Source organism: Electrophorus electricus, chromosome 2, assembly GCF_041902795.1.
Source record: "Electrophorus electricus isolate QZ-2024a chromosome 2, ASM4190279v1, whole genome shotgun sequence".
NCBI classification, from domain to species: Eukaryota; Metazoa; Chordata; class Actinopteri; order Gymnotiformes; family Gymnotidae; genus Electrophorus; species Electrophorus electricus.
The window spans coordinates 35,193,755-35,220,433 of NC_137498.1; the positions used below are offsets into that span (position 1 = coordinate 35,193,755).

General features: G+C 38.5%; 3 protein-coding genes across 4 annotated transcripts; 2 read left to right on the plus strand and 1 right to left on the minus strand.

Moving 5' to 3' along the window:
• Positions 1-3: 3 nt before the first annotated feature.
• Positions 4-10,389, minus strand: pogza (pogo transposable element derived with ZNF domain a). The gene is made up of 19 exons (XM_035529441.2): positions 10,246-10,389; positions 9,450-9,564; positions 9,218-9,346; positions 8,750-8,847; positions 8,349-8,433; positions 7,728-7,946; positions 7,382-7,576; positions 7,039-7,127; positions 6,244-6,617; positions 5,941-6,095; positions 5,677-5,777; positions 5,367-5,513; positions 5,024-5,158; positions 4,550-4,788; positions 3,847-3,987; positions 3,348-3,407; positions 3,146-3,258; positions 2,940-2,964; positions 4-2,294 (listed from the first exon to the last, which is right to left on the minus strand). The coding sequence occupies exons 2-19, from the start codon at positions 9,550-9,552 to the stop codon at positions 635-637; spliced, it is 4,068 nt and encodes a 1,355-aa protein (XP_035385334.1). The 5' UTR covers positions 9,553-9,564; positions 10,246-10,389; the 3' UTR covers positions 4-634.
• A 2,139-nt stretch (positions 10,390-12,528) lies between these two features.
• Positions 12,529-17,969, plus strand: crdh (cone RDH). 2 transcript variants are annotated; one of them, XM_081701115.1, is made up of 7 exons: positions 12,529-12,719; positions 14,406-14,540; positions 14,662-14,874; positions 15,877-16,038; positions 16,433-16,552; positions 16,679-16,883; positions 17,247-17,969. In XM_081701115.1, the coding sequence occupies exons 1-7, from the start codon at positions 12,626-12,628 to the stop codon at positions 17,350-17,352; spliced, it is 1,035 nt and encodes a 344-aa protein (XP_081557241.1). In that variant the 5' UTR covers positions 12,529-12,625; the 3' UTR covers positions 17,353-17,969. The 2 variants fall into 2 exon arrangements, with proteins under 2 accessions (XP_081557241.1, XP_026881933.2); XM_027026132.3 differs by having other exon boundaries at positions 12,530-12,719; positions 14,683-14,874.
• A 185-nt stretch (positions 17,970-18,154) lies between these two features.
• On the plus strand, positions 18,155-26,574 carry vps45 (vacuolar protein sorting 45 homolog). The gene is made up of 15 exons (XM_027026147.3): positions 18,155-18,393; positions 18,814-18,948; positions 19,388-19,448; positions 19,571-19,650; positions 19,859-19,927; positions 20,187-20,324; positions 20,624-20,734; positions 21,061-21,195; positions 21,489-21,602; positions 21,718-21,885; positions 22,949-23,107; positions 23,276-23,383; positions 23,736-23,857; positions 24,366-24,497; positions 25,375-26,574. Exons 1-15 carry the CDS (start codon positions 18,301-18,303, stop codon positions 25,460-25,462), a joined length of 1,713 nt encoding a protein of 570 aa, XP_026881948.2. The 5' UTR covers positions 18,155-18,300; the 3' UTR covers positions 25,463-26,574.
• Positions 26,575-26,679: the final 105 nt, after the last annotated feature.

Genomic DNA, 26,679 nt, shown 5'->3' on the forward strand with positions numbered 1-26,679 from the left:
AACTAAGAGATTAAAAAAGGTTTATTATATAGCAGAGCCCTTTTATTACATATGGCCTTAAATACAGTATATCCTTTGTAACAAATATCCTTTGATAGTGGGACAGGTGGACTGTAATTTGTAAATTGATGCAGATTTTAACAGCATAATCAGAGTTAATATTCCTGAAATAACAACAGTAATATACTAAATAGACAAAAGAAAATAAAGACAAACAGTTCAGTAGTTTTACAGCAGACATAACTATTTAAATACACTGGGCTACAAGTTATCTGAAAGCCCTTGACAAATATGCTAATTATGGTTCTCATGATTGTTAGCCATTACTTTCAAGATATGTTAAATTACATTATCAATATTGTAGATGTCATTGCAATATCTATACCAATACATAAAACAAAAACAAAACAAACATACATGCAACAAAGCCAACAAATTGTTTCCATCTGTGGTAATAATTATAAAAGAATATGAAATCATAAAGTCACAACTTGATTAATCACATTAGTCAAGAACTAATGTTCTTTTTGTGTTCAAAAATAATGCTCGGTGACAAAAAAAAAAAAACCCTTGAAAAGCTTGTCATAAAACTGACCTATTTGGAGCAACATCATTGCATGCCATTTTAATGAAATTAGCAGTCCATCATTTCAGCATCTTCAAAGCCATGGAAAGATTCAAGATCACTATCTTTCTCAAAGATCTTTTTTAAAGCTTGATTGGCTGGAGGGGAGGGCAGAGAGGTTGGAGAAGCAACCTCAGAATTCCTGCGTTTCTGTCTAGCTTCTGCTTCATCTTCTTGGTCCTGAAGTGCAGTGACAACCAGGGCCTCTGTTAAATTACGCACTAACTCAGACAGTCCTGTGGGTGTCATCTCTGGATTAGTGTTCAACATCTGATGAAAGGATTGCTGAAGAAGTTCTGGCTTTGCCGCCAAGACATCCAGCATCTCAGTGAGCCATGCTGAGAGTAATAGAGCCAGGTCAGCAGGCTCAGCACCAATCAGGTCTTGTGGTGCTTCAGTCACATGCTGGCTCCAGCGTGCTTGGAGGAACTCACGAAACACTGGCCCAATGCAGGCTTCCAGAGGCTGAAGACGAGAAGTGCAAGCACGTGGCACCATGCCTGGAAGAGTGTTGGCACTGTTGAGTGATGCAAGGAAGTCATTAGTTATGTGTCCACGGTAGGTGTCCATAACCAGCAATCCCTTCCCTCCAGAGCTTGGGTCTAAGTGCAGACGCCAAACTTTATCAAGCCACAGCTGGAGTCTTTCTTCATCTGAAAATCCCTCTGGCTTTGCCTCTAAGACAATGATGTCCGGCAGGGCTGGTGCATCTGGGCTGAGGGGCTCGCCCCTGAGAAACACCATGGTCGGAAGCATGGTGCCATCCGCTAAGGCCGCAAATACAACATCCATAAGTGGATCTGTTTCTCCCACCAACTTGAAGGTAGACATCATGGAAGAAGAGTCAGCTGAGGCTGGATCAAGCTGCTCCATGTCTATGAAAATAGAGAGCTCATCCATGGCACCAATGACTGACATACCAAAGCTTTGTGAGGTGACCTGCTTGTTTATAAAGTGAGTAAAAGAGTACACACGCTCTTGGGCTTTATGGGGTAGCAGGCGTCTGGATGTGACCAAAGCTTGCAGACCTAGGTCATGGAGCAGCAGGAAATCCACTGCCCACTGGTAAGTAATGCCTGGTCCACCATCAGTGCTCATGAACTCTGAAGCTTTAGAGAAAAGGTTGCCTTCGTCTACAGGTAGCTGCTGTTCACGCTGACATAACACCCACTCAGCCAGCCGGTCACTTGCCCGGGGGATCAAACCTTCTCTGCTTTTTGGGGAGCCAAGTTGAAGCTGACGCTTGAGTAACAAGGACTGAACTTCTCTTGGCTGAGTGTCAAAGTGGTTGGCTGCCTGAGGAACACCAAAGCACAGGGCGTAGAGTACGATCTTGAGCTGGGCTAAAGTAAGGTGCTCTATTGTAGTATCTTCTGGCTCTGTAGGGGATCCACTTGGAAGCTCTCTGTTTTCTAGTGTTGAGTCCTTTGGCTCTGTCCCACAGTTCTCATCAGGGACAGTGCTTTGATCTACAGGCTGCACTTGAATAGGAATTGATGGAATATGGACAGAGCTAACAGGGAGGTTTATGCAATGGTTGGGTTGGGTGGCTGGTTTAGTGGGGTGGGGAAGTGAACTCCGACTCACTTGCAATACCTGGAGAGGCATGAATGTCCCAGTATTGAGCCCTTGACCCCCCCTAATCAGGTCCGTTGGTATGAAGACAAATCTATTGAATAAACAATAGTTCATGAAGTGAGATACAAAGTTTCACATCCATACCTTTATAATTATGACCAAGTACTGCCACCTGTGCAGTAATTCCTTAGCAGCTTTTCCTTCCATGCTGTTCTGTGATGTACCTTACTGACTTGAGAATAAAGCTATGAAGTTTCAGCAATCTCAGCAGGTTCTATACCAGCTAACAGTAAAGCAGCATTTCACAAAACTACAAACTAGTAAAGTATGATAAAACTGCTCTCAGGAAAGTGTGCACGCACGCAGACAGACAGATATAGATTCAACTTTATCATTGCTCAGTACAAGGCAACAAAATGCAGTTAGAATCAAGAAGTGCAAATAGTAGCAATGTGCAAAACAGAAGAGTACCAGAATGTGCCTAAGAATATAACTATAGCATTATATATAAAATATATAAGCAAAAATTGTTTATATATATATATATATAATATAACGATATGCAAGTCATAAAATATAATAAGATATATACATAATATATTAAGTACAACAAAATAATGCTACAAAAAGAACATGAAATCTATTTAAAAAAAGAACAAACATTCTTTTGACTAATTTTTCTTTAGTTTTCAAGTGTTTCATTATTTGTAAAGAGAATAAAGTGAATTCAAGTTACCTTTTATAGCCACGTGAAAATCCCTCTGAAAGAAACAGAAAAGGCTAATAAATGACTAATATATCACTACCTACTTACATTCTCTTACATATGGTATGCCTATATTTCAACCCCTCACCAAAACCATTTATGTCCCAGTAGGTTTATCCCACTCTTCTATGGGAGAAAAGCCAATTTTCCTATATATGTAAAATACAGAATCTCACCATTGAACTTGAAGAGGCTAGCACAGTGACCAGGATAATCAACCAGATGCTTGGCCATTAGATCTCCAACCTGAGTGGTGTAATCACATGAACAGCAGCTTAGCTGACCCATCCTGCAATGAAAAAAAAAAACATGCACACAAGATCACCTCCAGTCTTCTTCTTGCTACCAGTAAAACTAAGAAAAACAGAGCTCTCTTACCTTGGACAGGGCTTGTACAAGTTCAGGTATTTAGTGTTGCTTTTGCGAGACACATGGTTGCTGCATAGATACAAAAGATGTTAGAGCAAGGCATCTTAGTGACAAAATATACTGATGATTCAACCAAAGGTACATTTTGTTTTACACTTCATGATCAGAGCAATTCATAAATACACATTTATTGGTTCGTATAATATTATGAATAATTAATAAGTTATAAAGGGTCAGGTGTGTTGTACTTTATGCTTTTGTGCCAACTGATTTAACTAATTTTACTTGCTAGCTTGAGCTAATTAACAGGGCAAGGAGGTTAAAAACAATACCACCTCCACGCAATCCCTTATAACGAGAGAATAATAAACAGCAAGGGAATTTTTACTTTCAGAACATTAACTACAAATCTCTGGTTCTAACAAACCTAGTACTTATTCACTGCTCTCTCTTGAACCTGCACCTGAGTACCTATTAAATATGCTCACGCACACACACACTCACTCACCTAATCATGTGGTTGGCATAAGCTCTTGAGCAGCAGGTGCTATAGTGGCACAAGGAGCAGTGTACAAAAGTGGGAAAGTGTCGGGAAAAATCTGGAATCTCGAAGTTACATTCCATGCACAACTGTTTTTTTGGTGGTTCACTGGCAAGAGAAGACAGAGGTTATGCAGTACAGGGGTTATAGTCAGGACAGTCTACAGGAGCTGCTCTTAGCCTCAACAAAGGCATTTTAAGATATGTCTTCAGCTCCAAACCTCAAATCCAATATCCAGTTCTAGGTTTTGAAATGAACAGTAGTTTAAAGGAGCAATAAGTAACTTTTTCAATGATTTGTCTTCACGTTATGAAACAGCCATTATATTGACACCAAATGGTCTGGATGTTTCAGATTATATACTAAACATCCAAGTGGGGAACACACTTTATGCAGCATAAAATTGACTACAAAGCAATCTGATTCTCATGTATACTGCACAAAAATAATAAACAACCATTTTCATAAATATTGTTTGCTACTTTTTGGTGGTAAACATGACTTATTGCTCCTTTAATCTATGTAACTGATTGGTCACTTTTGCATACATTTGACTCATTGGTAAAGTGAGGATGGGAAATGTGCAGAACCTGTACATTTTTTAATGTGTATGCTCTTTGACACAAAATCCAGGATTGGACATAGGAGTCTTGGCACACCATATACTTACCAATGGCTCTGAAATCTGGCAAGGAGATCCAACATGCTCTCAACAGGCTTCCTCTTTGGATGGATGATTTTCTGGATAGCATTCTGAGGTGCAGGAACTGAGTGTGCAGGTATGGGGGTTGTTGGGGTTACAGGGGTTGGTGAGACCTCTTTCACAGTAGGGCTTCGAGCAGTGTTGCTTGGTCCTTTAAATCCCATGTTTTCATCCGTCTTAGTCATGGAATAGGCCCGGATGGTTACCTGATAGACAGATAAAACATGTAAAGGTTTACTGCAAAAATTGCTGAATGTATGAAGTTATTACTATAAATTAAGGTCTTAATGTGTCCCAACATGTGCTTAGACACATTTTTAATTACCTTTCAATTACTTTACATAAAGCTGGCTTTAAGATATAGTTTGAGAGCAAAGTAAGTACAAGGCATTCTGGTCTGAATGTGCATCACATGAGAGAGCAAGGGCAGAAGCAGCTCACCCTGGTGCCAGGTTTAAGCCCCATCAGCTGTGCGGGCTTCAGGTGAGTTTGATGATATAATGCCTTATGATCTGCCTTGTCCTTTGAGAAGAGGAACTGAAGTCGGCACTTGTCGCAATGCAGTACTGATTTTTTCTGGATGCATGAACATCAACAGGACAAAAGATGTGATTAAAATACAGTTTATGCAACTCACTGTTCTTACCATTTTGGATGTCAAATCAGACCTTTTTCAATGATAAAATAACATCAACACTCATCCTCCACTGAAGACAAGAGGAAGTGACGTGAAAGAGCTCTCTCTCACTATTTAGTTCTCACCAATACTAACTCTGTTGCTTACCTGATGCTTACTGTAGTGGATCTGGTAACTGTTGCTAGACTTGAACACTTTAAGGCAATAGGGACACAGGAGGTTGTTTGAGTCCTTGTGGATCTCTCGGAAGTGAACAACAACATCATGGTAGAAAGACGACCGGAAATTGCAAACCTAAAGAAGCAGTAAGAGCATTTCTACAAAGTCATTTCTATAAAGCAAATCAAAGACTTTTTTACATTTTAAACAAGGAACCAGAAAAATGAAAATAATTTTTAAAACACTGTACTTCAGCCCAAGTGGACAAGAGCCTTCTCAGCAGACGGATCAGAATTACCTGACATATGTAGGGCATTTCACCAGGCTTGTGCACGTTTTTCATGTGATTCAGAAACAGTGGCTCGTTTTCAAAGGACAACTCACATATCTTACAGACCGCTGTAGAAAAAGAAATGACAATTCTATACTACTCCTCACCCAGCATTTGAGTCTCTCTTTGGTTTTATGTTTGTACACAGATCATAAGGGAACAATTACTGTAAAGTAAATATTGTGGACATATAGGAGAAAGCAGAATCCAGATCCCTGTACGGATGCTTACCGGTGGATTCTACTTGGCTGTGGACAGTCTCCAAGTGGCACTGCAGGGTAAAGGGGGTGCCAAACGGGCGGAAGCAGTGCTGGCACATGATGTGGCAGTCCACATCACCCCTCTGCCGCTCCATTTCCATGTGGTGCTTCATGTGGTTCATCAGCCTGCAGAGTGAGAAGTGCTTAGACACAAACAGCTTGACAGGGAGACAACCAACCAACATGGATGGAGTTAAATGCAGAAAACATACAGAAAACATTAAAAAGTCAACCCTCAAATTGCCTCTCCAAACCTCCATGAACTAGACCTTACTTGACGTTGTTCTTTAGCTTCTTGTCGCAGAGATGGCATTTCATCATGACTGGCACCTGGCTGGTTTCTATGACGACAGGTTGTCCAGGGTCCTTCCCGTAGTAGAAGTCTTCCACCAGGATGATGAGCTTGCCGTGCTGGTCATAGTCCCCGGTGCCAGGGCTGGGAGCTCCCTCTGGGATCTCAGACGTGGTAATGTGTTTCAGAGGAACGGGTGGGGAGGCTACTGGATGTCTACTGCCGATGGACATCGAGGATGAGGTTTTGTGCGAGGAGGGGGTGGAACGCACAGAGATGCTAATGCGTTTGGTCTTCTTTTTTTTGGGATGGAGGGACAATGCCTGGATGCTCTTAATAAGTTCTGGATTGCATTGCTGAAATGGACCGCAAAAAAAAAATCCACAACAAATACAAAAACCCATCAAAAACCTTGGGGCTGACTGTCCACCATATGCCTATCCTCTGCAGGAGAATCAAGTGTCTGTAGGTGGTCTGAAATTTCTTTCATTTAAATTACTGTTTCCACTAATTAACATGAGTCTAATACCTTCTCAACTGACTGATCCCTCATGGACAATATTACCACAAATCCCAGATATCTCTGTATTTCACAGAGTGTCAAAATGTATGTGTTTGTGGCACACTCCAAGTATGGTTATTAATTACAATTTTAGTAAGAGTCGTGTTCTTTTAGCAATGTCATGTTTTGGTATAGTATGATCATTGACAGAGCGATCCTGAAACAGTGTCCATTACTTATATGTGGCTTGAATATTGTAGTGATAGGGAACTTACACAAACATAGCCACGGAGAGATTGCACAGTTTTGTAAGAGGTGCCACAGGTGGAACATGTTTGTGGTAGTCTGGATGCATTCTGAAATACTATAATATATGCAAAGAAATTCAGTTCAATCTCTTACATCAGAAATTGACAATGAAATCAGTAAAGCACAAATTCCTCACCAAAAAGAATTCAGCAAACATCAGTTAGGTGAGATGCAATTTCAATCATTTTAAATCCAATTTAAATCCAAGTAGATATGCATTAGTTTATCAGTATTAAGGTAAAGCTCCAACAAAAAAAACATCAGAACATCAGTGGTGGCCATGTAAAAAAGTTAGAACATATAACTGACCCTTGGTGTTAACAGAGGTACTGGGAGTAGAGGTCTGGGCTTGGGGCTTTGCTGCCAGAGCACAGGGAGACAGGGCCTTGGTGGACACTGGGGCTGGGACTGGGACTACCTTTGCAGGCTGCAATTGTGGGCTCCCCACCTGACCAGCAACTGGTGGTGCAGAAGGTGGAGGGGTAGTAAATCTCACTGTAGTGCCTGCGGAAGGATTGGATGAATCAATGAAGGAAAATATGAGAAATAAGAATAACTGTATGCATGTAATATCATGTTACTTTGATGTAATGTATGACAGGCAACACTTATACATAAACCATGAGCCATAAACCATATTCCATGATACTGATACCAGAGATGGCTGGAGAGGAGAGAGGAGGTAGGTTGGAAGGTGTGACACCAAGACCAGTCATCCTACTAGAGGCTACAGTGGCGATGCTCTGCACACCAGAGGCACCACGGATGGTAAGGGTGACTGGGATCTGAACTGTGGAGAAGTTTCCTGGAGTCACTGCTCGTGGCATGGCTGATGGTGCAGGAAGCTGCTGAGTGATGAACTGACCTGTCTGGGCTGAAGTAGAGACATGACAACTCAACCAGCATGTGACGAAAAGCAAAAGAGATGATAAAGAAGGGGTTTTCAGTCTAGTCCCCATAAACTTAAGTCCACATATTTACTCTGATCCACCCCCCTACACACCAAGACCAGGCAATCAAGGGTTCTGGAGCCCTGGTTAAAAGGCCCAGGTGTCTGATGACAGCTAAATAAAAACCTGGTCTGGCTGTGGGTCTCCGAATGAGTGGATTAAAAACCTCTGGGAAAAGGAAAATCTTCATCCTGACACTGCTTTATATTAAAAAATTTTTTACAGTTATGCATAACCTGAAAAAAACAACATGTTCATCACAAGTATATAAGATCAATAACTACTGTCTAGAGAAACAGGGGGCATTATTTTAAAGGAAACTGTACCGGGAGTTAAAAAAGTGACAGCTTGACCAGCAGGGAGGATGTAACCTATTGGGCTTCCAAAGCTTTGAGGGGTGCCTGAAGGGGCCTGGAAACAAAGATAAAACAAATATATTACAAGACAAGCATAGAATTAAGATGATCAGAATCTAACAACAGTTTATAACAAGTGGAAAAGAAGATATCACATTCAATGCCTGCAAAGGACCAAGAATCTTATTTAATAAATAAAATGTAAAAATGTAAGGAAACAGCTATTATAATTAAAAGTTTCTCATCCTGTCCTGGCAAATAGAAATAGTATTTAAACATTGGGGTATCATTCCAAGTCAAAAGCCCTTTTTCAGAGGTCATGATATGGGGAAGGTCAAAGGTTTGTCATTTTCAAGTCAGAGGTGACAAACCTGTGAAGCGATGTAGATAGACTGGCCAGGGTTTCCACCAGCAGCTATCTGAATAGGTTGCAGGACACTGGACAAAAGTGGCTTGTGAACAGCAGGAGCTTAAAGAAAAACAGTTATTCAGTCAGGAGCTGAGAATGGCTCAATTGTCAAATTCAAACAACAACAAAAGTCTGCAAGCATAAACTATATCAGAGAATTCTTATATTTGTAAATATTAACAAAAGCAAACAACTATCTAAGGATTCAATTATACATTTTGAAGAGACACCAACATGGAATTTAGGTTTGGGGTTACTTTAATAAGCATTTGGCCTCGTGCAAAAGCATTTTGATATTCTTTATTTTACATTTCTAACAATTTTGTCTGAAGTTCAGGTTGTGCATCACTTCAGATTCAGCAACTGCTCACAGGTCTGCCAAACCTGACATTTCACTCCTTGATTCATGTCTCCATTTATGGAAACCTACCAGGAGCAATTGGCAGAACTGTTGTCTTAATACCACCCATGGAAGGAGTTGGGGCAGAGGAAACAGAAGGCGATACCACAAGGGTGCAATCAGGAGGTGCCGCTGACAATACTTCACACCCATTTTGCACTGAGAAAATAAATTTCATTCACTTTTTAATATTTTTTTAAAAATCTATGGTTTAAAACACTAAACACACAACTTGAAACAGGTTTCAATATCTGTCATTTACCTGCATTATTTATGTTTACTGTTTGATCAGCCTCATCTGTGTTATTTTGACAGGGCGCCAATTCTTCCTCCTCACACTGCATGTAAAGTTCCGACTCAGCCATGTTCCATAAAGTCTATATAATATATAGAAACAGACACACAAAAATATATAATTAATAAGTAGTCAGTCAGAAAGATGATGTAGGTGATCTGATGGTTGTGGGAGATACGAGCATTATTGATGTATATCGCATAAATGACAATGGAAATTGTTTAAATCCATTAACAAATTCGCGCAGTTGAATATGGCACAGAAAAACGGTACAAAACAGTAGTTTAGAACACTCAGATGAAAAGACTGTATACAGATGTTTCTTAAAATATCAAAAATACGTTTCCTCTGTAGTCAAACAGCGCACATCAGCGAAACATTAGTGCAGAAAGAACACCTTAAAAAATTATAGCTACACATGGTGTTAAATTGTAACGCTCCTTGTTAACAAGATAGTCGCAAATATATTCCAACATAAAGCACAATGTAATGCTGTTGTTATCGGGTCTATTTCTCAGAAGCTGCAAGAAACGCCGTTCGCATTACACGCAGGCTCGCGATCTATAAGAACCTCCCACAACACAGCGCGTGCAGCTAAGGCTAATTGTGCTGGCGAGCTGCATGTGCGCCCCCCTGCCCACAGACTGTGCTAGCTGCACTGTTTAGCCTTAGCATATTACCCTGGCTCGCTAAATGAGTTAAAAAAAACTTCCAAACATTCGTAGCTCACTGCTTCGAGTGAGACAAGTAACAAGTGTCTTACCTCACACACTGTTTTTAAAGCGTGCAAACCGAAATATAACGCCGTATTCCGTGTGTAACTTTAATTTCTTCGCGGGCTTTGCAATCAGAAGAAAAACAATGCAATGTTAACTCTGCAGGCGTTTTTTCCTTCTCCAAGCCGCTCGCGGTGGTAGGCTGAACACTTCACGACGTCACTTCCCCAACCTCTCATCGACAAGCTGATTGGCTACGATCTTTGGGATTGAGGCAGGCCAATCGCTCATATTCCAACTTCTAAAAAATGGTGCAATTACTAGAATTTAAAGTGTACTTCCCCCCCCCCCCCCCCCCAACATCGTCACATGTCAAGTTGTACGCAATAATGCAGATACCAACTCTGTTATTCCACACAGATGTGATACTTCTTGTAGTCCTAAAATATCAGTGCATTCATTCGAGGCGTCTTTGACATTTCAAGGCTAAACACGCATTTTGTATCAAAAAAGCAATCGACATTAGCTAACTAATCAAACTAATACATGGTGTATTCGACTATACGTTTCCGTAAAGACGAAGTTATTGCCACTGAAGGTGTGTTTCGTGGTGGGGGTTAACTGCTGTCTAGCTATCTGATTATTCAGGAACTTGAGTTGACTTGATGTTTGATGGAAACCAGCTAACTGTTAGCTCGCTAGCTTGTAGCTATCTTTCAGCTAACGTTAGCTTGTAGCAAGTGCACTGATGGAAAATACAGTAGACTGTTACATGTCAACGTTAATGTGTTTGTTAAATGCCGCACTATAAAAACCATACAGCTATAGCTAACTATACAAACTAGACTCACGTTTGGTAGGCAGCTAGCTAAAATCACACAAGTTACCACATCCAGGTTATTCGGCTAACAACGAGCTAGCAAGCAATTGATCTGATTTCAAAATGGCGATGATGTCTTAACCATACAAGTTGCGGAGCATATTCACAAATTTGTCAAGTTATTTCCTAAAATAATATCACGTGCACACCGGCCCACATGATTCTTCAACCAACATTAACAAATCTAAAAGTTGGGTTGGTGTGTCATATCAAATGTTGGGCAGTCTTTACGATGTTAGAACTGTTCAGCCTCAGTGAATCATACAAATTAGCCAGATGGCTAACTGAACCTAGCTATCTTAGTTAGCTATCGAGAATTCCACCTTGAGCAAAATCACCAAAAGAACTAATCTTGTTAGACATATCTTTTCTGTCTAGGTCTTGCTTTTTATGTAGTAAGTTAACTTTCAAGTTATAGGTTAATAGTTACTAAGCACTATTTTAAATTCACAACGTCTGCTAGATTTAAACGTATAGCAGTAGGCTGGTTTAATAAAGTAGACCGTCGGCTAGTGGCTCCGTTGGTCGAATATATAATCCGTCTGGCAGGCCAGCTAGGTCGAATTGGATTATAACCACGTTATCAACAAATCACTTTGCTTCATGAATTTGAACTGTTCTCGAAATGTAGGTGGGATTTCATGGAATTTAGACCCCCACCCCCACCCCCACCCCCCATGGATGCGTATTAGCACTGATAATGTTGCAAATTCCCACTGAGCTAACAGTGACCTTTTCTTGCGCTCTATGATAAATATTTTTAATAAGACTTTTTTTTTTTAAATTTACTGAACAAACGGTAATATACACACTTGTGGTAATAACAGCTGAAAGTTGTTACTGGTTTGAAACCAATAGCTAATAGGCCCCAGCACTTTAATCGTTACCACTTTACTAATTATTAAAAAGCCATGGATGTAACTTCATCAATAACAAGCGCACCTTATGGAGTTTAAAAGATAAAAGCCACACATTTTTAAATATAGTCAGTTTAAGGTGTTCCCATCCATCCATCTTACACCTGTTCTGCCTTATAGAGAAGAACCGTGGGGCTGTAAGATGCTACATACTCACTTTTGCAGTGGAACATGGAACAAATGGCTGCAAAACCACAGAACAAAATATCTAACGCATTGCTGAGTGGAGGCACCATATCACATATCTTACTGTATTGCATTTTGTAAGTTTCATAAGGTGCAGCACACATTTGATAACACCACCTTTTAGTTTTTGTTATTTTGGTTCCTGTTCATTGTTATACATTGTTATACTGTAACTACACTTATGATAGTAGACAAATTTGTTTAATTAATAGCACTTTTTATTATTGCTGTGTAGCGCAGTTTTCTCTGAGTACTACACAATGAGCTGTGCAGCATAATCTTAGTCTAATCTGGTTATAATACCTTAACTCCACATAAGGAGCTTAGAGTTCTGCATTCTGTGCTAGACAGTAGTATTACAACTCACACATTTAATGAAGAGGAAAGACGTATGCAGTTATCTATAGAGAATGAGAGCCCTGATAGCTCTCTTCAACATATAACATGAATCTAGATATCTCAGCAGCTCATGTATGGGAAGAACTGAAGTCAAATCATCTGGCCAAATATGGGGCATTAACTGTGGCTACAGCCATAAGTAAGTTATACCTAATTGTATACTTTGTATTGTAATCTTTGGTTAGGCTATGGTCTGATTGTGTTTGCAGTGTATTAAGTATTAAAATGCTGACTATATACACAGAAAGTTACATAATACACAAAAATTATAAAATAAAATGTTGATCCTTTACAGTTATATAATGTACAAGTAAAGACATATTTACTGACTATAAGGTTCTGTTTAATTCTATACAATTGAACATCTGATAGATTTGTTTTGATGAATTTATATAGTTATTGTTAGTTACAAGTCCTATTCAAGCTTTTTCCTATGTAAACATGTCACAGTAAATATTTCTGTAATTTATGAAATTATATAATGGTTTAATGGATGCAGCAATCATTTAGAAACATACAGGATTCTGAACCATATAAGAGGTTAACATTTTATTTCCAGAACTGAAAACTCTGTGATCTAGCCACAATCTAAAATTTAATCCTCCATTTTGAGGAGATTATTAATACTAATCTGGCTAGGCAACTGTTTCAGAAATAGCTCCAACATGGAAAATGTGTCATTGTGCATAGAACAACCATACTGTATCTGAGATAGAACATTTCTGTACAGAGGTAATCATTGTAAGAGCATCAAATCAGCTCAGGGCTGCATGTCAGATCTCCAAATCTGATTGCAGTCAAAAGTCTTAAATGTTGCAGTATTTTTAATAATTTAATTTAATTGAATAATCTCTGTAATCAATCAAATATTATTTGGGATTTTTTTTTCTACTGCCAAATGCCAACCCTGCACCTTTAGGTTAGAAAATGTCAATTTAGTCAGTAGCATTTTAACCTTTAATTAATTCAGACCAAAGATTTTAAAAGGTATCATTTCACTGGATTCCACACAGGGTTATAATCAGACTGTGAAGAATGGCATGCACTCATTACTTGCACTTCAAAAACAATTTAAAGTCATGCAAGGTGTTTTGGCCTGAAATCTGTAAAATCAAGATGTGCTTCAAAGTGGAATCCCATGTCAGTCTAAACATTGCATGTGACAATACACAAGACGCTGTGCAGATATACACAGATGATTCAATATATATATAATAGTAACATTAATGCATTAAGCTTGGTCAAAACCTTGCATATGTTTATTTTTAAAAAGGGCAAACTATAAATTTGCCAGAGCACAAACGAACATACAGCTGTTACAAAAAATATGAACTAATATAAGGGAAAAGTCTTTAACACACTATTATGCCAGTAGACAGAACTGTATTAAGACATGAAGTGTTTCCACAATAGCAACTAGTTCAGATATTTTTCCAAATCAGACACCAGCCTAATTGTTTTCAGGTTGTCTGTAATAGTTGCAGGCCTCAATAGTTTAGGGTATTTGATAGAAGTAAATGAAAAAAGAGAGTCATAGCCAACTGAGGCCAAGTCATTCAGTAACATCAGTTTTCTGATGCTTCGCCTGTTTGTTGTTGTTGACAAGGTGTCCCAATGTTTAAAAAAGATTATTTGTTTATTATTTGTTCTATTTTAATTATTACTATAGTATTACAACATGTATGTGCTGTGTTAGACCTCAGTGGTTAAAGGTATGACATACAACTAAATCTATGATAATAAATAATTGGTATCTTAAGTCCAGTAGAGAAAAGCAATCACAACATCCTTGATTTGACCTTTAATGGAAGCATATCAAATGTAGGTTTCATTCTGCTGAAGAAGTGGATTGCAGGTGGAGGATGCTATAGTTCTGTGCGATTAGATGGAAGGACGGTTATCATCACTGGTGCCAACACAGGCATTGGAAAAGAAACAGCATGCGATATGGCTAAGAGAGGTATACATCCTGTCACCATCGTTATCATTACCTGACACATTTATTTGATCAAATAAGTCAACATATATGCAGAAGATGCTATCTTGAAATATTCTGCAGTGAATTAATCATTCACTTTAAGGGCTAAGGGCATGTTTTTCAGGAGCAAGAGTTGTGATGGCTTGTCGAGACTTCATAAAAGCAGAGAAGGCTGCAGCTGAAATACAGCGTTCCACAGGAAATGTGAATGTGGTGGTGCGGCAATTAGACTTGGCATCCTTGATTTCAGTACGGAAGTTTGTACATGAATTCATTACCACTGAAGACAGACTGGACATACTTATCAACAATGCTGGTGAGCCCATTCAAGTTTTATTGTAAAAAACAAAAAAAAACAACTGAGTTTGAATGTCAATAGATATTTATTTCTAACTTTGCCTGAGTAATTTCATGGAATATTTGTAATTTGATCTGCCTTTTACAGATGACCCTGAGATGTCAAATCTTGTTAAAGTTCTGAACTGTTCCAAAACTGTGTATTATCATGATTAATAGAGAGGGACTGTTGAAAGATGTCCAATTTGAAGTTGTTCAGATGTTTTATGAAAGATTTGATTCAGCTATATCTTTAAGTTCACTGTTATTTAAACGTTTTTAAAGAGGTGGATATATAAATATGTAAATATAAATCAACTTTATGAATTGTTTCAGGGACTTTTACGGTATGGAGTAGTAGTATTCCCTGAAACAGGTCAGACACAATTTTAAGACGAATTTAAACCTGTTTTTGAGCTGCGCCATTTTGCCAAATGGCAAGGTTCGTTAACGTTAACCACCGCTTCGCTATTGTAATTCGCTAGGGTAGCTAGCTCGTTACCTTTAACCACTTACTTTAAGCAGCCAAGACATAGCACGAACTATAGCTAGTCCATTCAGACAACCTATCAATAATGATGGCTTAGCCCAAAACTAGCTAGATGGTTGGCTAGCTGGCGTAATGGAGACGGGTGACACCCTGCTCTGGCATCAAGTAACTAGCATTTGGAAAGGATAAACGCTAAAGCCACCCTTATAGTTTTGTGTAGAAAACCTTAGAAACCTGCTGTGTTTCTGTCTTAGGTCTGTGTACATTTGGAAATAGCGCCCAGGCCAGCGAATTTATGGTTATGTTTAAAAACCTTTAATTTTTATTTTATAATGTTTACAATTTTTATTTATCGAATGACAAATGATTGTGTATATACATAAAATACGTGCCCTTAATTATAAAATATTGAGTATAAACCGTTAAATTAGTGTATTATGTACTACTGAAGTATTACACAACAGCACAGTGACAATTATTGTACTCCATTAGGAGTGATGATGTGCCCCCACAGTTTGACAGAGGATGGGTTTGAAACTCAGTTTGCTGTCAATCATTTGGGCCATTTTCTCCTTACTCTTTTGCTCCTTGATGTTCTGAAGAGGTCTGCCCCTAGTCGTGTAATCAATGTGTCCAGCATTGCTCACAAAGGAGGTAAGCATTACCTGTTAATTTGAGCTCTTAGTGTTACCAGTCTGTTTTTGTTTTCATCTAAATTATTGCTAATGGTCTTCAACTGAACCACAAATGGTATACATTATACTTCGATTCCAGATATGCTGTTAGTATTCAGTTAAAGCATGGTACCCTACTTAGACCCTGGAGGAAAGTTTGTTGATTTCCCTTCTCTAACCCCTACTAAGTCTGATAATGAGTTAAATCAAGTGCATTTGAACAGGGAATTTACCAAAGTGTGCTGGAATTCCTCTCCAAGGTGTGAACAGCCAACCCAAGAGTTACAGGCTATTTGTGTGTAGAAATCTGTGTTAAGTCTTGTAACTCAATTTCTCTGATTTTCAAAACTCCATTCCATGCAATTGTGCTCCAGGAAAGATTCATTTTGATGACCTGAACTTCAATCAAAAACCATATAATGCTTTGGTCAGCTACAGGCAGAGCAAACTGGCCAACGTGCTCTTTACCCAAGAGCTTTCACGACGGACCAAAAGTATGAACTCAGAACCGTTCACATTCTTATACTGCAAAAAAAATTATGAACACAATATTTTCTACTGTATTAACACACAAATATTTGAATGCCTTTCAACGTTTGGTCCGTTCTTGCTCTCGTTAGGCTGTAGAGTAACAGCGTATGCCCTGCATCCCGGAGTGATCCGCACCGAGCTGGGCCGCTATGTGAAGTCACGGCACCCTTTGTTCAGTGCCCTGCTGTTTTTTCCCTCTGTCATACTGATGAAGACTCCAAAGGAGGGTGCTCAAACCTCCATCTACTGCGCTGTCACAGAGGGGCTGGAGAAGTACAGTGGCGGCTACTTTAGGTGGGTTCATGCCCTAGATTTCTAGGTAAAATCAATGTGATATTTGTATATACAACACAGTAGGCTATATGGTAAAGGTGTGTGATAATCATATTCTGATTATTGTGGTCTGTACTGAGATACCAGTACGACTTGCAGTATGACAAAACCAATTTGACAGTTGTTACATGTGATCAGATGTGTCAGCCTGGGTCTCTAATCAGGCTGAAAACTCGCAACATTTATTAGTAACTATTAGTTAGTTTAAAAAAAAAATTCAGTTAGCACTCTCATTTGAATATTACAAATCTAGTATATGTGTGTAAACATATATTATCACAAAAATCTTTGTTGTGATTATGAAAGTTATGCATGTTGTGTCAGTGATTGCCAGCTGAAAGAGCCAAGTCCAGAGGCTAAAGATGATGTCACTGCTATGAGATTATGGGACGTGAGTTCTGAAATGGTGGGCTTGAAAGAAGAGGACTGAAACCAGCCAGTTTAATCTTCTGCCATTAATCAACACACCAGTGATCTTCTGCCATTAATCAACACACCAGTGATCTTCTGCCATTATCACATGGACGCAGTGGATTTAGAGGAGCTTGTGCTAAATATTTATCTACCCTGTGTCTGCTTACATTATGATTTTGCTTTATATTTTAATTACAACAGCTCTGTTGAATTTTAGAAATAGCTGGAAACCAAAATTCATTAATTTGCCAGGAATCTGTCAAACCTCTCTGAAGTAGGCCATTTATGATATGCTAATCATTCATCTTATAATCATTTTATAATAAATTATCCTAATATAATTCAAAATATAATAATTACTCAAAATATAACAATAAAGTATAATATCTATGTCTACTGCAATTTGTGGTTAAAATAAACTTTATCAGGGTTCACATGAATAGGTTATTGTTATTTCTTAACTGTTATTACTGTGTAATGTGCAGTTGGCGAATAAAAATAATTTTAAAATATTAAGTGCCATCTGCTAGTATGTAAGACGTGTCAAATAAACACTTAAATGATTAAACAAATAAAGAAATATCGGTTACCTTAACAGTATGGCGTTTTACTGCGTTACCAATATGGCGTTTTTACTTTACATTGTCGCATTGCATTGTGGGATAGTTTGTCCTTCCTCTGTGAACTGTTTCGAGGTCCGCTATGGCGATGAGTTTTCGTAACCAGCTGTTCTAACTGATAATACTAACAGATCCCAGATCCGTATTACAATTTCGTTAGACACACCGGAAGTATTAAGGTTTTACGAGGGATACAGGGAGTTGTGTCCATTGTCAACAAAAATTCGGTGCACTATAACTAGATACTGTCTAGAGATACCTTGTGTTTTATTACGTTATTACGTGTTTGTTCATCTAAAACAATTTCTGTTGAATAGGCATTGAAAAAGGCACTGTTGATAAAAATGAACGTGGTTTTAGCTGTCAAGCAGTACGTCTCCAAAATGATAGAAAGCAGTGGAACGGGGATGAAGGTTTTGCTCATGGATAAAGAGACGGTAGGTTCAGTTATTTAACCTAGCTATCCTAGCTAGTTCCTGCTATTATCCACATAATTCAGAGCTCTTCACACTTTATTCAAAATAGAACTTTACAACAAGTATCGGATGTACTCAAATTGGGGAAACCAGATGAGGCTTTGCAGTAACTATCGTTTAAAATTAATGAGAAAACTTCTTATTTCCACCCTTTAAAGAACACGCAAGCCTGCAGTATCACGGTGACAATTCTCGGCAATACTCGACTATCAGATATTTTCTGTTTTTTGTTTTTGTTTTTAATTTTTTTTTTTATTATGAGAGCACGAATTACTAATCAGTTTATTTAATATCATGACACTCAGGCTAGGACCTTTCATTAAGCAGCTAGCTAGTTATCAGCCAGTGTTTCTTTATCTCACTTTAATTTTTTTGCTATAGACCAGCATCGTGAGTATGGTCTACACACAGTCCGAGATCTTGCAAAAAGAGGTCTACCTGTTTGAACGCATTGACTCGCAGAACCGAGAGAGCATGAAACATCTGAAGGCCATCTGCTACCTGCGACCCACTAAGGTGCCTATTCTTTAAGTTATGATAACACACTGGATTGTGAAGTTGTGTGGCCCTCAGTTACAACGGTAAACAACAATAGAACGACAAGCTTATGTACATTCGCAGCCCAGGGGCCTAAGATGTTTGATATCTGAAAATCCTGCACACACATACAAGACTGATTTCACATTACCAAGAATACTTTAAAGGAAACAAAAACAAAGTGTGACAAGACAAACAGTCTATGAAAATATAAAAATATTAGCAATAGGGATAATAACAAAATAATAAGAGCCGTAATAATAAACTGGCAAAAAACAAAATATCATTTAAATATTCAGCTTAGAGTTATGATTTGGTGGTAGAGTCCTGGCAATACAGCATGACAGCAGTATAAAAAACATCTGCCTCCACAAAGCCATACATTCGTATTATATTGACATAAATCTTCTGTGCATAGGAGAATGTGGAGAATCTTATCCAGGAGCTGCGTCGGCCGAAGTACAGCGTCTACTTCATCTGTGAGGAACAGCATGCGTAGTCCTCATTGTCGTATCCATCATAGCTCCCAATCCAATCCAAAATGTTATTATAAATATGTCTGTCCTTTATTATGAACCTGCTGAATTGTCTGTTTCTGTAGATTTCAGTAACGTCATTAGTAAGAGTGAAGTGAAGGCCTTGGCAGAGGCAGATGAACAGGAGGTCGTTACAGAGGTTCAGGTTAGTAAGATGGTGGAACACTGCAGAAAATGCCCTGCTGGAACATGTGGCAGAGGGTTTACAGCCATTCTCCTTTATACAAGTTATGGTTTACTAGTGAGGAGTAATACACAGTGAGTAATTATAATAATAATAATAATAAAAACAACTTGTAGCATTCAGTCCATACATTAGAAAAAAAAAGGATTGTATTGTGTTGTCTTTGCAGGAGTTCTATGGAGATTTTATCGCTGTGAATCCTCATCTTTTCTCCCTCAACCTACATGGAGTATCCAGGGTAAGAGTCATGGGATATGGGACACTGGCAGTATGCAGCATGATGCTGAAAAAGCTTTATGCTGACAAGTTTAATTTTGTTTTAATGCACTGTCCGTGGTACAGAGAATATTCTTATAGATTCCAGATAATTGTGAGTTTTAACATTTTTTGAAAAAAATTACATTGTTGTTTTACCAAAACATTTTATTCTCATTGATTCTCAAATATACACTCAGCTATACTTGACTTGTGCTCTGTGATTGTGTTATTTGCTTCAGGGTCGCAGCTGGGAGCCTATTACTCTTCCACGTGTCACTCAAGGCCTGACCTCTGTGCTGCTGGCCTTGAAGAAATGTCCCATGATCCGCTACCAGCTCTCTTCTGACATGGCCAAGAGACTGGCTGAGAGTGTTAAGGTAAGGTGTCCCTCCCAGTAAAAATATATACAGTAGTAGAATTAGAAGTTCATTATTACCCGAAGGTATTCACTTATTACTGATGTCTTACAAAATGCTTATATAGTTAACCTTTTGAGCCTGTTTTGTAAAAATGCCGTCATTAATCATGAACAACAGAAATAGGGCAAATGTAAATTCAAAAATGTGAATGAATTTTTTCAAATGCTTTAAAGCTGTTTTATACTTGTATTGTGTATTTCCCAGGTATACATACTGTACATATGGCATAATCTTTTACCAATTTTCTTTTTCTGAAGCAAATCATCACCAAGGAGTATGAGCTTTTTGACTTCAGAAAAACAGAAGTATCTCCTCTCCTCCTAATTCTGGACAGAAGTGACGATGCCATCACACCCCTCCTTAACCAGGTGAGAACCTGCTTCTTGAGTTATGGAATCTTTCATTTTCTTGTGATCAATGTATAGTAGATACTTCAGTTGCTGTAATTATGAGCTGGGGTCACAAGAGAGCAGTAGAGACCACTGTGTAAAATGATCCCAGACCCTCTGATTTTAGTAAGAATTTTGTTACTTAGTGCTATTGTTATTACTAGTACTGCTTGTTAGAGGAACCCCAAGCATTTATTCTTGTCAGCTGCTTGTTCTGATTACTTTAACAAAGTTTTAATAAAGTTATTTTCTGATCCAGCTTAGTGTGTTCTCTGAATGGCATGTTTATGCTTTTGTTCCTCCAGTGGACATATCAGGCTATGGTCCATGAGTTACTTGCCCTCAATAACAATAGAATAGACCTGTCCCGTGTGCCCGGCATCAATAAAGACCTGAAGGAGGTGGTGCTGTCTGCAGAGAATGATGAGTTTTATGCCAATGTGGGTAACACCAAACTCACAGTATAGTGCTTAAGATGTATGTATCTTAATAACATGCATATCACACTATGTCTGGTATTTCAAACCTAGATTAAGATTTTGGCTGGATTAGAGTGTCAGTGGGGATTCTAATGTGAATACCTTTTAATTAAAAATTTAGATTAATCTTTGTTTGGGAAACCAGCCATAGCAAACAATGAAAAATTAACAATGCCTGGTCTTAAGCAGATCAGATTGAAAGTGTGTGTGATCTTATTAAAGTGAGCCTCATAAATCTTCTTTCTGTGACACAGAATCTGTATTTAAATTTTGGTGAGATTGGAACAAATATTAAGAATTTAATGGAGGACTTCCAGAAGAAAAAGCCAAAGGGGCAGCAGAAACTGGAGTCCATTGCTGACATGAAGGTGAGGCTGAGGAGCATGCTGCAGTACCTTGTCCTCATAGTGCAGTCTTCTACGTCACATATCATTATCACTCAATTCCCTGCCATTTGTGGGCTGTCACCCCCTCTTTCTGCAGGCATTCGTGGACAACTACCCACAGTTTAAGAAGATGTCAGGCACAGTGTCCAAGCATGTGACGGTGGTGGGCGAGCTCTCACGTCTGGTCAGTGAGAGGCTGCTGATGGAGGTGTCTGAGGTAGAACAAGAACTGGCCTGCCAAAATGACCATTCCAGCGCCCAGCAGGTACCCAGTCCGCTGTGCTCATTAACAGCATGCCGCACATGCCTCACTGCACACACTGAAGACTGAGAACAACCACCTATATTTAGGCCATGTCTTCTTGGCTGAAGCCCAGAAACATGCAAAACTATGCTGACTGACAAAATTATGGAGAAACTCAGAGAGTATATTTTCTTTTGTCCGTTTGCAGTAAATGACCTATTAATGACATATTAATGGGTTGTTTCTGAGGAAATAATATAAATATTTAATTTAGTTTAAACAAGAATAGTAAACAAACAATTAGTTTGTACCTCCAGCACATTTAACTGCTGTACACACTTCATGTGAACAGTCAGATTTTTCAGGCTTTCCTTAAAACCTTTGTAATACGTACTCTTAACATTTTGAACAAAAGAAACTGTCAATTATTTAGGGAAGATCTACTTTAATACCATGGAACAATGGACACTGATAAACATGAATCTGAGCTTGTGTAACATCCAAAAGGCACAGAGCAAGATGCAAGTGTTAGCTGTTTTTATTGAAGAGAAATGAGAACAGCAAACACAACAAAAAACGAACAAAACCGGAATGAAGCAACAATCGGAATGAGCAAGGAAAACACAGCTGGGTTTAAGAGGGTGAATAATGAACACGTGGGGGAAAAACAGCTTGTCTACATGCATGCAGATAAGGAAAACTGACAGCAGGTACTGGAAAACAAGGGGTTTAAATATACAGACTAATGAAATAAAACAAGAAACACCTGAGGATGGCAAAGGACGGGGAGTGCCAACACAGGAGAAGGCCAAAGACAGGGAACAAAGCAAAAATAAAGAGAGCATGGTCACTGAGCACCATGACAGCTGCAACACCGGAGTGTGGATCTGCTTCAAATTGGCAAAACATCCTCAAAGTATTATTAAATGTTTGTTAATAAAACATTTTATGTAGATTTCTTTGTGCATTATTCAGAAAATAAAGAAAATCTTTCGCAAGCTTTTTGACAGACAGTTAGCTTGGAGTGGATGGGCTTTTCATCACAAGGTTAGGCTGAAAACTTTCCCCTGCTGCGACACTACAGAACGTCCGGCGGTTGCTGCAGAATCCACGTGTGGCAGAGCTGGACGCGGTGCGACTGGTGATGCTCTACGCCCTGCGCTATGAAAGACACAGCAGCAACATCCTGCCCAGCCTTCTGGAGGAGCTCAACAGAAGAGGCGTGTCTGAGAGGTACCGCAAGGTGATGGCTCCCACCACACTTATCAGGTTGCAGAGCTCATTTCTTTTCTGTTCCACATATTGCTTTGATGTAAATAGAGGTATTATATGGTAGACTGTTCCATATAATATCGATTTTGTATTTTACATGCCACATATGGAAATATAAATTTTGTATTTTTGCAAACAGATGGTACAGTCTGTGATTGAATATGGAGGCAAGCGAATCAGAGGAAGTGATCTCATTACCCCCACAGATGCTGTGGCCATCACAAAGCAGTTTTTCAAAGGACTCAAGGTACAAGATTAGACAATAAACGCCATCTACTGATTTTAAATACAAACTCTCAGTTGATATATGTATGTATGTATTGAGATTTGTGACAGTTTGTATGAAGTGATCACAAAGTGCATTAATGTTTGTATTTGTGTCTCAATATGTACATTTCTTGTGTCAATTTTCTGTCAATTTCAATTAGCAGTTATTTTATAGTAATTATAGTCATGATGTAGTTGTAGTTATAGTAATTTTTCTTGGTTGTGTGTGTTTATGTTTGTGTGTGTGTGTGTGTGTGTGTGTGTGTGTGTGTGTGTGTGTGTGTGTGTGTGTGTGTGTGTGTGTGTGTGTGTGTGTGTGTGTGTGTGTGTAGGGTGTTGAGAACGTCTACACCCAGCACCAACCCTTGCTGCATGACACACTGGATCAACTGATTAAAGGCCGTTTGAAGGACAGCCAGTTCCCATACCTTGGGCCAAACTCTCTGCGGGACAGGTTCACATCCTCCTGCAACTGAACTCCCTCACTGCTTAACCCTGTTCCGTGTAGCTGCCATTTTCATTCCATGTGGCTTTACGTCCAAATCTGCTTTGTTTTTAGCTTTAGCCCTTCAGTAAATCAGCTAACTTTAGTGTGTTCCACAGAGACAAGGAGTGCCTTAAACATTAAACAACGTTTTTTTTAAATAGAAAAATATACTCAGTCTCATACAGTCTCATACTAATTGTGGAAGTATTTAGACTCTTAAAAAATGCAATATTATAAACCATTCATGCATATTTTAGCGTCAGATGATAACCTGACACAAATTTGCAGTAATGACTGCATTCTGTCTTACATCTGCAAAATTAGTAAAATGGGAATATTTTTTCCTCCACTTTTCCCTCTGTTTTTCTTAATAGAGGAATACTTGCAAATGACTGTATAATAAGCGTATTCACCCCATATGAATGCCCACTGCTGTGTGATTGTCTGTCACTGACTATGAGTCTGTCCGTTGCAGGCCACAGGACATTATTGTGTTCATCATCGGAGGGGCAACATATGAGGAAGCACTTACTGTTTACAACCTGAACCGCACTATGCCAGGGGTGCGCATTGTGCTTGGGGGAACAACAATTCACAACACCAAGAGGTCAGTGGCTTTCACCTCTGTTTTTGTGTATTAGTTGCCCCTGCTTTAGCCCACAGCAATACTACTCTGTTCAGAATGTCCCCACATTTTACCAACCTTCAGCAGTGTTATATAAAAAGCAATCAGTGTCCTTGCATCACTCCATTCAGCCCCATTTGTTATTTGAAAGGTTTTAGTAGTGCTCTAATGTGCAAAACTTAATGTGGAAAGAAAGGAAAACATTCTATTATAACCCTAATCTGTGGTTATTACCCTTCTCTTTTTTTTCTTCTTTTGTTGTTCCATTTGCAATGAATCCTCTGTGACTGCGTTATTTAAAAAAAAAAACAACTCAAACATTGCATCACCTCTTGCTGCTATTCTCACATGTGAAGTTCCATTTCATGTTTTTAGTGAACTTCCAGACTTGATTTTCTTGATCTAACGACTGCTAATGCATCACTTTCTAGTACTCAGCATTATAGACCAGAACAAAATGAGATGTAAATGGTTCCTTATGTCTCAGTTTGACATATATATGGCTATGTGACAGCACAATGTTCTTGTACTGACCCTTAATCAAATTTGGGTCCATCAGCCTTACCTGTATTCAATAGGTAAATATAAATAATAAATATATACAACAGAATGTATTTAGTATTTATAGAAATAGTACATTTCTATAAAACTATTTACTATTTTTAGAAAGAGTTAATAAAAGACTGGAATTACATTGTTTACATATTTTAAAGAGGCATTAATTATTATAATAGTTTTATTTGGTGCTAATAATGATGAAACATTTCAGGACAGTGCTAGCAGGTTTTCAAAGTTGTTATGTATGTTATCATGAATGTGGTAAACATGGTAATAAATAGTTCTTCCCACTCTTTCACAGCTTCCTGGAGGAGGTGACATCATCAGTTGGTTTGGGGCATGGTGGAGACAGGACACATGGAGCCGGTCGTCCGCCAACCAGACGCTGAGCACTCATTCATGTCTCTTTCCGCTGCATGGACAGAGTGCTGCATGTGCTCTGAGCCCAAAGCTGTCTTCATGCTTCTCTAGCTCCTACTGCAGACATTTCTGTCCAGTGCTGAATATGAGATACTATACTATAAGTAAAAAAAATCCATGATATTGCATAGGTGTCTATGATGTTCCAAACTATGTGAAACTAAGAAAAGTTACATGTGATCGACCTTATATAATCCAAATTAAGTTGGACATTATGATATTCCCAAAGAATGTTGACAGCACTACATCAACGCGACGACCACACCCACCTCCCAAAAGTAACTGCATAGAAAGAGAATTATTCCTATATAATATTTGTGCTCTGCTCTGTGTGAATAATGTAGATGTCCTCATTGTTCCTGTGAAAGCTAAAATCAGAGTCGTGTAGTCTCAAAATGATCTGTTATTTGGCAGACTGCAGATAACACTTAAGTGACAAACAAGTGGCCTTTCTTCAAGTTGGCAGTGGTTTCATTTTATGTTAGTGTATCTAATGCAAGTGTGTAAGGGTAAAGAAATATTAATTATTCCTTCTGCATCAGTGCTGAATTATACCTGCAAATATGTCTTTAAAAAGACAACCATATGAAATTTATACATGTTTGTGGTTTATTGGGCATTTCATTTGTTACTGATTTAATGTAGTGTTGATACACAGTTACTGACAGTAATTGTAATTTCATCACTCCTAAAATGATAGATGATTGGTTCATCCGCCAGCACTAATAGTTAGTGCTTATATCATTAAAAGAAATAATTTGACTTCTATATGACAAATGTTTAACTTTCTTTTTTCTTTCTTTTTCTGTTAGTTAATCATTTGTGATGGACAGGACCTTTTTGGGAAAATGCAGATATGTCCTGAATGGACACTTGAATTTACACCTAATATAATATGTGACCACAGCTGCAGTAAGATCAATACAGACCACTGGTTTGGTGTGACTGTGTATGCCCTTGTATCCCACCTTTTCTATGTCCTTATAATTCATCTTTGGCAATTGTACAGTGTGATATACTGAAGAAACTAAATATTTTATGACTAAGCCTAATAAACAAAAAGAAAGCCTTGGTTAGGTAAGTAATCATCACTATGTTCTAAAATTAAACTGAAAAAAAATCTATAAGTTGGAATTTTTCATACAGTCAATTTTCATATTCTTACTTTATTTAATAAACCTTTATC